At 39.0% G+C, this 12048-nt stretch overlaps 1 protein-coding gene across 18 annotated transcripts in view; it reads left to right on the top strand.

Moving 5' to 3' along the window:
• The window catches only part of Cask (calcium/calmodulin dependent serine protein kinase), a 343504-nt gene that overhangs the window by 165664 nt on the left and 165792 nt on the right, over positions 1–12048 (top strand). For all 18 annotated transcript variants that reach the window (XM_063279864.1, XM_039099558.2, XM_039099563.2 and 15 more), the window contains 2 exon segments: positions 2961–3038; positions 7864–7936. In XM_063279864.1, coding sequence (XP_063135934.1) covers positions 2961–3038; positions 7864–7936 — 151 coding nt within the window.

The following is a 12048-nucleotide window of genomic DNA, read 5'->3' on the forward strand; positions in this document are numbered from 1 at the left end:
GGGCTCTCTCCTGTCCCCCCAATATCTGATCCTGTTCCCCCTTTCCCTCTTCTCCCTCTCCCACCCAACTTCCTCCCTCCCTCTGCCTCCCATGATTATTTTCTTTCCCCTTCTAAGTGGGATTGAAGAATCTTCACTTGGGCCTTTCTGCTTGTTAAAACTTGTTATGGTTTGTCTGTGGGTCGTATCCTAGGTATTCTGTACTTTTTGCCTAATATGCACTTATCAGTGAGTACATAGCATTCGTGTCCTTTTCGGTCTGGGTTACCTCACTCAGGATGATATTTTCTAGTTCTAACCATTTGCCTGCAAAATTTATGATGTCCTTGTTCTTAATAGCTGAATAGTACTCCATTGTATAAAAGAACCACATTTTCTGTATCCATTCTTCAGTTGAGGGACATCAGGGTTGCTTCAAGTTTCTGGCTATTACAAGTAAGGCTGCTATGAACATAGTGGGACACATGTCCTTGTGGTACAGTGGGGCGTCTTTTAGGTATATGCCCAGGAGTGGTATAGTTGGGTCTTCAGGTAGAAAATTGTATAATACTAGATACAAGCATAGACCAGTCAGTGGAAGGGAACAGAAACCAAAAGAAAAAAAGTGCCTATGGGCTGTATGATCACTGGAGATACTAGTATTTCAGATATGTCCAGAAACAGATTGATCCATTCCAATAACTATAGCACTGGTCAGTAAATAATTCCTAATCATGTCACAACATGTCCCAGACTTACACTTTGACCTTGTATTACTTTGTTACTTCCCTACCATTATCTTCTTTTCCCATCTCATAAGGCTTCCTTTAGCTCTCAAGACAAATTCAGATTTTTTTTCTTTTTTTTTTTCGGAGCTGGGGACCAAACCCAGGGCCTTGTGCTTGCTAGGCAAGCGCTCTACCACTGAGCTAAATCCCCAACCCCTCAGATTCAGATTTTTATTACTGTATTTTGCAATCCATTTGGCTTTCTCCTTCACCCCACTTTTTGAGTGGTACTTATGTTTTAAATTCAGTAAAAAGGGAAATTGCCTAAATAGAAGAAATCCCTCACTATGAGATTTCATTTTTTAGTCCTCATACATCAACTAACCAACTTAAAACTATAGTCAGTTCTAAAAGTAGCATTTTTCACTCCACACTAAAAAGAAAGAAAGAGAATGGTCAGCTTTTCTAGTAATCAAGAAAATATAAATTAAAGCAAGTATAAACGACTGTTTTTCTCCTCTCTGGCAAAGATGAAAAAGAGGAATCATTGTAAGGGTATATGAGAGGAAAGGGCACATTCACATTCAGCAACAACAGTACAATTGGTAAGATATGTCTGGCAATAAAAACATTAGTGCAAATACCTTGACCTAGAAACTTCCACTCCAGAATGCTCCTCTAGTACATGATCAGAATTGTTCACAACCCATGTAAGCCTCGAGTACATGGGGGAATTTAAAGAGAAACTCACAATTTTTTCATAATAAACACTTTGAAGAATTTGATTTCACACTGAAAAATGTTCAAGAAGTACGGCGCGTAAAGATATGGAAATGTTTCACTTGCTAAAGCCACACTGAGAACCAAATGATACAGGTAAAAGTTCTGTGCACTGGGTATTCTGCAAAGTATTGTATTAGCGTGTGTTGGAAGCATAAACTGGTCTTTAGGACTTTATACTCTTGGGCTGTTTGATGGTGTACACTTGTTCTTTGATATATATTCATCCCTTGGGAAAAGCAATAAACACAACCAGATAGATTTAAAGCAATGAACACTGCCAGGCATATTTGAGTCCTGTCCCTATCACTTTAACCAATATCTAGATTTACTTTGGAATCAAATTGTTGACTTTATGGGGTGCTTAGCTGTAAGTATGAAAAGAGACCTGACAGACTGCTTCCTATGAAACCTCATAATAGCAGTGTGTAAGTGCCTTGACTTTGCATTCCAGGAGTTTTTGTGTTGCTTGCAATAATTATTTGAAAACTAACCTAGTGAATTAAAAAAAAAAAGAATTTCAAAATATTTTATAAGCCTTAAAGCATTATGAAAAATTTTACTGTTAATATTTGAATTATTTTTAATATAAGTAATGTTACATGAGTTTCGTGTGTGTATCTGTATATTTGTGTGTTCTTGGGTTGCATAAAGCCTAAATGTTACAATGCGGACGGCAACTTGTTAGCAGTTAAAAAGCTGTTAAGGACTAAGGGAGTTTTCTTTATAGATGGGAATGGAGGGGGAGTGGACCTAGGGAGATGGTAGGGGTTGGGTGGCTAGAAGGAGGGAGGCATGGAGGGGAAACTGTTGTTGGGATGTATTGTATGAAAGAAGAATCTATTTTCAATAAAAAATAAAGCAATAATAAGATCAATCTATGTACACTTTGATTTTCTTAAAATGTCATTGGGTAGATTAGGTCAAAGTGATCTGACCTAGCAGGTGAGATTTTTAGAACTAATTTACATTTGAGGGCAAGGTAGTAACAGGCCATTACCAACACACAGTGTAAGAATATGTCAGCAATAATTGATTTGGGTAATGGAAGGTAAAATAAATAAATTCTGTGCTGGCTTATTATTTTTTCTCTTCACAGCATGCAACTTAAATTTCCCATTTATTGGTAATAACTATTGCAAAATGTTGTAAAAAGATTTGTATCCTTAAAATACATTATTTGACGTGGATAATTTGGAGATTTAATTAAAAAATTATCCCCATCACCTTTAGAGTTGCTCCCTTGTGAGACTTATTACTGTTTTATTTGATATGTCCCTCAATATTTCTTTTTCTCTATTCTCAGCAACTGGTTATAAGGCCCAGTACAGTTTATATGTTTTTCATTGAAAGAATGGAGGTTTAAATAATGTAGTCAGTAGTCAGCCAGCTCCCAACAGTGATGTTTGTGCACTTGGAATATTGTCTTGGAAGGTTCTCTTTGCTAATACTCTTTTTCACATTTCTCTGCAGTATGGATGGAGCAGATCTGTGTTTTGAAATTGTAAAGCGAGCTGATGCTGGTTTTGTATACAGTGAAGCTGTAGCCAGGTATGTAACTGCATCTAATCCCCAGAAGTAAAGTGGAAGTAAAAGAAAGAAATGACCAAGAAATCACAGGAAGTAGCCTGTCTGCAAGCACACTGCACGCATCTCTGCAGATGCTATAGTTGCTTCAGTGTGCTAGAAGCTCGACCATAGAAGAAAAGGTATAATGAACGGCAAATACTAGCTCTGTTAACATGGCTCTGGTTTTGCACACAAATGCTTCTATTTTACTGATCCCTGATTCCTTTCTACAAAGAGGGGCCTGGGAGGCCAGGAATTAAGCTCGAGGATTTTATTTGATGCTCAGCCTCGGCAGATTGTGCCTTATTAGTTCTTCACTTTGCTTTTTTTGAGATATCAGATTATTATGTGGCCAGTTCATCTAAGAACAGCACAGAAGAGTAAGAGGAACCAAAATAAAAACACCATTTTCCTGCTTTATATATTGCCTCAGGCCAGTATGTAGTCTCTCAACCGAGTGATAACTGTTACACTAAGTGGAGCAGTACTCATAAAATCTGAACAACTCAAAAGAGAAGTAAATATGAAAAATTATAGTAGCCATGAATGCATTGCACCACTAACCTACAGACAAAGCTTTCGGTTGTATTCAGTCACAGCGTAATCGTGCACGGTAGGTTACCGATTTGATACATAAAGTAAAGCCTCCCTCCCTCCCTCCCTCCCTCCCTCCGTCCCTCCCTCCCTCCCTCCCTCCCTCCCTCCCTCCCTCCCTCCCTCCCTCCCTTCCTTCCTTCCTCAGTCACTGGCCACAATATGGTGAAGGGTTTAGACTCACAGAACTACAACGATCTATTAAAATGTTTTGTCATTCGAAAAATGGTTATATCAAGTGTCCTAGGGGTATCCCATCCTAGGACATAGTTGGAAACAACTAAGTAACTACCTTAACACAACCTCTAGCCCAATGTAGATTGGCTGAGGATCAAAGGCTCCAGTGTCAAAGACGAGGTGGCTGTCAGTGTTGCACAGAATAAGAATAGCCTCAGAGGGATAGTTGCTTTTTTATGTATACTCCTGGAGCTGTGGCAGAGAAGCCGATGAAAGCTTAATGTGTTAACTGTACTATTTACTTGCCTCAGTGACATTCGGCAGAATGAAAGCTAAGTATCCTCTTGTATATCATGCTTTCTAAAGTGCAGTTTTAGGTTCCAGTTCCCTATTTTGACCTTATATCACAGTTATTAAATTGTCATTCTTGACTATGCTTCCAAAGTAAAAAGCATACTCTAATACTCTAAACTGTCAGTATTATCTGGATTTTCTTGTGGCGTTGTTGAAAAACACCTTATCAAAGTAAATTGAATTCAGACTTTTGCATACACACAAATTTCTTAAAGAATTCAAAGAAACTATTGTATGTTTTTTTATCACCAAACTCTAACCTGAACCTATGACCTCTCACATGCTGATTAGGTGCTCTGCCCTATGCCCTCTTTTGTAGTTATTAAAAACAACAGAAAGTAAGAAAAATCAAAATTTCAGAATTTTCAGTCTTCAAACTTTTCCTCAATGAAGGGAGGCAATTTGTTGGGTTTTGGTTGGGGGGGTATTTGTTTGGTTTTGGGGGGTTTTTTGTTGTTGTTTTTTTCCCCTTTTGATGAACAGTAACCCTGGAACATGGTGTACATGGTGGCCACTACTTTTCCTTTCATTTCCAGTTTTTGGTGCCTTTTTTAGTTTACCTTTATATTCAATCCCAGGTCTACGGTCAGCCTGGGTCTCAGCCTAGACATGTACAGGTAATGTCATGTAGTGAATTGCCTTCTGGGCTCTCTCATTTTTGAGACTTATCAAAAAGATAGATGTTTGTGTATATATCAGGATGAAAGCTTATTGATTTTTTAAAAAGTCACTTATATTTGCTCTTAAAACGGTTTTATGAAAGGCGTTCATCAGAATGGAATGGGAAACAACAGGAGTGGGACCAGTAAGCAACATTATTCAGAGAGCAGTTTGGACACACTTTAGTGAAGTCTTTGCTTCGTAACAATGAAAATGGAAGCAGGGAGACTCGGGTACCATTCAGTATTAGTTCCCTCCTATACCAGGTCGATAACTCTTAATGGTGGGGAGTGTTTTGCCAGGTAACTTCAAACTTTTCCTTTCTTCTCTCTGGGTCTATGATTTTCCGTGAGGAAATTCAGCTTGTATGGATATTCTAGTGAGTTCAACTGCAAGACTTGGAGACTCAATCAAATGGTTAAAGCTGTTTGGGTTCAAGAAGAGTAGGAAAACGTGGCCCAAAGCACACATCTGCATGGTGCTTATGAGCCCAGCTAATGAGTTCTTGTTCTTTTGTCTGTGGAATAAGCAGACATAAGGTCATCGACTCCAACTCTTAAAATCAGAGTGATGACTCCCCTAGTAACAAGCTTTCCTAATGTTGTGAAGTTTGAAGACAACCAAAAGGCCCATCTGAAGCCCTGCACTGTCAAGGCCTCCCCACTTCACTTCTTCCCACATTAACTAGTAATACACCTCTGGTCCAGAACAAATTCTCTACTTAGGGTTAGTGGGATTCCACATATTTGAGGGAGCATTTCAATTTTGAAACATGTTTGTTTTATAACTGACCATGGTGGTTGGCTTATATTTACATTCTCCCTCAAGCTGTCCATTCCTCAAAGATCCCTAGTTCTATTTACCATAGATAATATTTACCTAAGAACATTTCAGAGATACAATCTCTTCTGCCCAGCAAATATTTAGAGGTTTTAACCCATTTTTTACCTCAGGAGGAAGCTGAGTCATCTTTCTTTACCATCAAAAACACCTCCTTCTAGAGAAAGGAAATGGACAGTTGTTTCTTTGTATAGAATTATCATTTTTCCAGATTCTTCAGGAAGATAAAGATAAAGATATGCATTTCTGAGGCTTTCTAAAAAAATGAACTGTGATTATTCATGAAATTACTTATATGATGTAAGATTCCGCTATGTTTGCATATTTGAATCAACTAATAAAGTGCCCCATTTTCTAGTGGCCGAGAATTAAATCTAGAGCTTCGTGCCTCTTAAACAAATCCTCTGTCACTGAGCTTCATTCAGCCAAATAATGAACTCCAATGATAATCACACTTTAACATGCTCAGCCACTGAGTTTTCTTTGGTTTTTAAGACTAGATAATGAGAATTTTCTTTTCGCAGCAGATAATTTAGGTGGCTAGCTCAGTACTATATATTCAAAATAGTCTGCTCTGTGGGTATATGTCCACTTTGCTTAATTTAAACCCTCTATTTTGACATCTGGATTGACATTTTTAGACTTTGACTGAGGTTAATAATAGTGACTTCATTACAGGTTCCAAAGCATCATGACACTTGTTATTAGCCACTTCAGGTGATCACAGTTCCTCCAAGATCTACTTCGAATGACTGAAAGACCCCAATGCTAAGTTAAGTCTGCCCTGATTTTAAGAAGCTTAGCTATAGAGTACACTGGACCAGATAAAACCCTTATCCATCCATTCTCTGCAGAGCATCCCACTAAGAACTGCTTAGAGCCCAGGTATGAGGAGATGATATGTACAACAAAAAGGGAGCTGCTTTGCATTAAGTTTGGAGGTTATTCGCCTCTACCTCCTATTTTTAAGAGAAACTTGTAATCTGTTATAATACATAAAATCATCTATATGTTGACTAGATGGATAATTGTATGAGCATGTTAAACAGTAGTGTAGTGAAGAAGAAACTTGGTAGAAATCTTTCAGTTTTGTCTAAAGTCATAAACACATTTGTAAGGTGTCCTGTGAGTGCTCTAATTTAAACTGCTTTGTTTTGTTTTAGTGGAAGAAGTACAACCAAGTTTAATAAACACTGTACAATAAAATGTTGAAATAGAGCATTGCTGTGCCGTGGCTGCTTGAGATGAAAACACAGGACATCCATGTCTTGCCTTAGTTTGACCTCAATTTTGTACTTTATGATGGTATACAAAAAAGATGTGCAGTCAGTAGAAAGTACACTTCCAAGTTTTGCTAGGCTAGTGATGCGTATGCACTATGATGTGGCTAATGTTAGTGTTTTAAGAATACCTAAAGCAAAAAAAAGGAAAAAATACCTACAGCAAACTGAGGCTTTAATGTTCAGAGATAGGTTAGGGGTGTGTTTGATGCACTTTCAACCTACCATAGTTTCAGCTTCAGATGTGTCTATCCAGATATAAACCCATAATAACAGAAAGAGAACATTTGTACTCTTGTCATCTGTTGCTAGTTGACCCCGTTAGAACCCTGCAAAAACATTAATTCCTTCTTTGTTCTTTTCCTGTACCCAGTGGAGGCTTCTGTAGACCCCAGCTGACGAGCAATAACTTTTCTTTGTTCAAGAGTGCCCTCAAATAAAGCCTGATTACATTGCAAAGAGAATGTGTATGGGCTCTGTAGATTTTTCTCAGGTCCAAATGAAAACCAAGCAGAGAACTGCTTTGAGTGGCAGACAAAAGGGCTCCTTTAGTCGGAATCATTCCAATACCTCCGAGCAGTTTCCTTCATAGCAATCTGGTTTAGCTAAATAGAGGTAACCAGGTTTGTTTGTTTTTTATTATTTTAGGTTTACCCCTTTAGTATGTATAGCAACGCTGTTTATTAAATTATGTGGAAATCTTTTGATGACTCAGAAGAACATTCTGTTTCTTAAGGAAGCATATACACTTGGCAACATTTTTATTGTCTCACTCTCTTGTCTACAAATGAAAGATATTTGTAGCCAGCTAATAAAGGAGGGAGTTATAAAGCAGGGACACTGTGTATTAATTTGGACAATGAAAGTTTTTTACAGTTTTAGATTTCTCTTTTATTTTACAGTCACTACATGAGACAGATACTGGAAGCTCTACGCTACTGTCATGATAATAACATAATTCACAGGGATGTGAAGGTAAGTATTTCTTCTCACTACCATTAATGTTTCTGAATGGAAACTAGGTGATAATAATAATGATAATAATGATAATAATAATAATAATAATAATAACAACCAGAAAATTTCTTTAATATACAGAGCATCTTAGACTTTATTTGCAAATAAGAATTAACTGCTTCATACTCAGAGTCATTATACTAATTTTTAATAGGAACACTGTGATTTCACTTTCCTTAGGTTTTTTTTCCCCTAAAAGGTTCGTGTAAGCTAATGTTTTTCCTCTTTTGCTATCAGATTAAAAGCAAAGCCAAAAAAGAGGAAACAAAACTATTTTTTTAAAAAATTAACCATAATATGTTTAAATTTATCATTTATTTTTCTATAACTTTTCTTCACCCAGATTTCTGTCTTTCAAGTAAAGCTGAAGTATTGTAAACTGAAAGAAATAAGAGACAAGCAAAGGGCCAAAGTAAAAGACACCCCTAACCAAAAAGCAGTTGTCAGCCAAGTGAGAAAGTTGCCTTGGAATCAGAATCTCCTTTGTGGTCTTTGCTGACTCACCACTACCTTACAGCGTCATTGCGATTTGCAAAGGAGTAAAACACAGTGTTAAAAAAGATAGGAATTATAAAAGAAGCCAGTTTATTCCAAAAAGTTACCTCCTGACTTCGTACACACATACCTATTAGCATAAAACAAAAATAATGAGTAAGACTAGAAGAGACTTAGTGTAAGTTATAAATCAAATTAAAGAAAATAGAACCAGTGGGGTTAAAAACTCCTCGCACTAGAAGTCGATATAAAATATTTTTATTGGATATTTATATTTACATTTCAAATGTTATTCCCTTTCCCTATTTCACGGACATAAGACCCCATTCCATCCCCCTCCTCTTTTTCTATGATGGTGTTCCCCTCCACTCTCCTTCCATGCCTCCCTGCCCCGACATTCCCCTGCACTGGGGGGGTCCATCCTTAGCAGAACCAAGGGCTTCTCCTCCCATTGGTGCCCAACAAGGCCATCCTCTGCTACATATGCAGCTGGAGCCATGGGTCTGTCCATGTACAGACTTTGGGTAGTGGTTTAGTCCCTGGGAGCTCTAGTTGGATGTTATTGTTGTTCTTATGGGGTTGCAAGCTCCTTCAGCTCCTTCAATTCTTTCTCTAACTCCTCCAATGGGGACCACATTCTCAGTTCAATGGTTGGCTGCTAGCATTCGCCTTTGTATTTGACATACTCTGGCAGAGCCTCTCAGGAGACAGCTATATCCGGTTCCTGTCAGCATGCATTTATTGGCTTCATCAATATTATCTAGTTTTAGTGGCTGTATGTAAATGGGCTGTATACCCATGTGGGACAGGCTCAGAATGGCCATTCCTTTAGTCTCTGTTCCAAACTTTGCCTCCCTATCTCCTCCTATGAATATTTTTGTTCCCCCTTTTAAGAAGGACTGCAGTATCCACAATCCGATCATCATTCTTTTTGAGCTTCATGTGGTCTGTGGATTTTATCTTGAGTAATTTGAGATTTTGGGCTAATATTCACTTATCAGTGAGTGCATGCCATGTGTGTTTTTCTGTGATTGGGTTACCTCACTCAGGATGATATTTTCTAGTTCCATCCATTTGCCTATGGATTTCCTGAAGTAAACTGGAAGTTTAGAAACTAAGAGGCACTGGAGAGGCAGAGGCAGGTGGATCTCTGAGTCTGAGGCCAGGGATTACAGTAAATTCCAAGATGGCCAGGAATACACAGAGAAAGGTGAGGGGAGGGAGGGACACAGAGAGACAGAGAACTAGGAAATGTAGATAGGGCTACAGACTTAAATTGAGTAGTTGTCAAGGAAGGCACATGAGGTTGAGGTGACATGGCACCCAAGCAAAGGCTTGAAGAAACCAGAGGGAGTATGCTGAGTCAGGAGAAGAGGAAAGAAAAGTCATCATGCTAATACAGAGACAAGAGCACAGGCATCTCTACTCCACTGTGGCCAGGTCAAGTGGTCAAAAGTCAGAATAAATTAATACAGAGTAGAGATGATTGTACTCAACTGAAAGCAGAATAGGTGGCAAAGATATATATCTTTGAGAGAGGGAGAGTGGGGTGGGGGGAGAGAACACAGATTGTAGCTGTATTTTGAAGGTTGTATCAACAGAATTTCCTAATACTTCTTAAATAACTTACCTAAATTTAGTGGAATTCCTGGGCTTCTTCTAGTGGGTGATCCTGCTGGCCAGTCATTGTAAAACCTTCATACCTGTTAGGTCTCAGGACATCCATATATCTAGAACTGCACCCCTCACATACAATACCAAAATATTTCACATGATTGAAAATTTCACTTATGTTGTTATGTTAATCTTTGTTTACTTCCTTTTAGTTAGTGAAGAAAATAGAAAGCCATGACAATACTTCACTTTCGTGAGGGAAATTTCAGTTTAACTTGTCTCATCTAGCTAACAGTCAATTATATTCACATTCTCTCCCCCCCTTTCTTCCCTCCCCTCTCCCTTTCTTCTCTCTTTCCCCTTCCCTGCCTTACCAGATGATCTAAGAGCAGATTTTATATTGATTAACTGTATTTTTTCCTCCGCTTAGTAGTTGTTTCCTTTTGAAGTCATAGTAATGAAATTGAAAGAGGTGTTTTGGTTAGATTTGAGCATATACTACCACATAACCACAGTGGAAACTGCTGGCTTTGGAGAAGCAGTTTCTCAAGAAATTGCACTTTTTAAAATGGTAAGTCTTTGCAGTTTAGGGAGCTACGTCATGATGATGTAGGATCTCCCACCAGTCTACTAGTGAGATTGGGGTTTGACAACTGGTTGTGGGACGCTATCTAAGATGTTTTAATATGCTTAAGCGGTACCCTGGCCTTTGCCCATTAAATGCCAGGAATATCTCCAGCCCTCCAATTTGTGGCAACCAAAAATGTCTCCTGAGTCATAAAATTGCCCCCAGGTAACGCCCAAAGTTCTAATACTATATTGTGTTTTACATCCTTGTAGGTAAAACACTTTTTTTCATCCATCTTCTTCTCTTTATCTTGTGAAAAGTTAAGGAAACTTATATTATGATTAAGTGATACCCCCCTTTGTCCTCTCACGCCTAAATTCAGAGTACTTTGGAGGAAAATCAGACCATTGTCAAGGTCAGTGCAGCTCCTAGATCCTTGGCTGACTCTTGATCTGATCCCCTCAGCTCCCCTGGACCCCAAAGCATTGTCTGGGTTTGCAGAGACACAGTACTCTTCGGCCCTCTGTTTCTCTTTATCCCTCTGATCTACCTTTAGTAATGGAAGTCAAAGTAAAGCAACTTTCCAGGGTACAAACCGCTTGCCAAACACAATTGCTCTCCATTCTGAGTGGGGCCTGGCCCAGGAAGTTTCAGTTTTTAGTTCTCAAAACTGCTAGCCTCAGATGCACATACACTCCACCTAAGGCCTCTACCTCAGTGTTTCTGGCTGTGCTTCCTCAATGGTTTCCTTTGCTGCCTGTGTCAGCACGCCTGACTGTTCTTTGGACCTCTTCTGCTCTCAGTTCTCCTTTCACCTGCGAAGTGCCTGACTTTCTTATAAATATGCGTTCTTCACGGTTACAAGAAACAGTGGTGGCCACAGCAGTATGGATTTCAGAAGATACTCCTTCCTCCTGTGTTCCCTCTCTGGCATTTCTTTTATACCAGCTATTACAACAACTCCAAAAGTCCCTGGGGAGCAGGTGTCATATAACCAAGCAGGCTTTTCTATCAATTACAAAACGCTTCTGTCTTTAATGACTTTTGAAACGACATCAAAGGGAGTAGGGGTACCAGATGGCAATCCCCAGCTTTCAGCTACACTGCCGAAATGCTCAGCAATTTCTCTTTGTGGTTCGCCTGCAGGCTTTCCTGTCCCCCACTTATTCATCACAGCTCCCGCCCTGACAGGCTGTAAGACCAGGAAGTTCTCACCAAATCAGAACGAAGGGCCACCTTCTTCTCCTACCCAGGGAAGGCGGACCTGCTTCAGATTAAATAGTGATTCTTAAATTTGGTTTGCCCAATCTTAATGGTTTGGATTCCTGGCTTATAATTTCACAGTTGCCTTAAGGAAAGTGTGTCTGAGGGAGGAAGAGAAGGGATCACTCCT

Source organism: Rattus norvegicus, chromosome X, assembly GCF_036323735.1.
Source record: "Rattus norvegicus strain BN/NHsdMcwi chromosome X, GRCr8, whole genome shotgun sequence".
In the NCBI taxonomy this organism is placed as follows: Eukaryota; Metazoa; Chordata; class Mammalia; order Rodentia; family Muridae; genus Rattus; species Rattus norvegicus.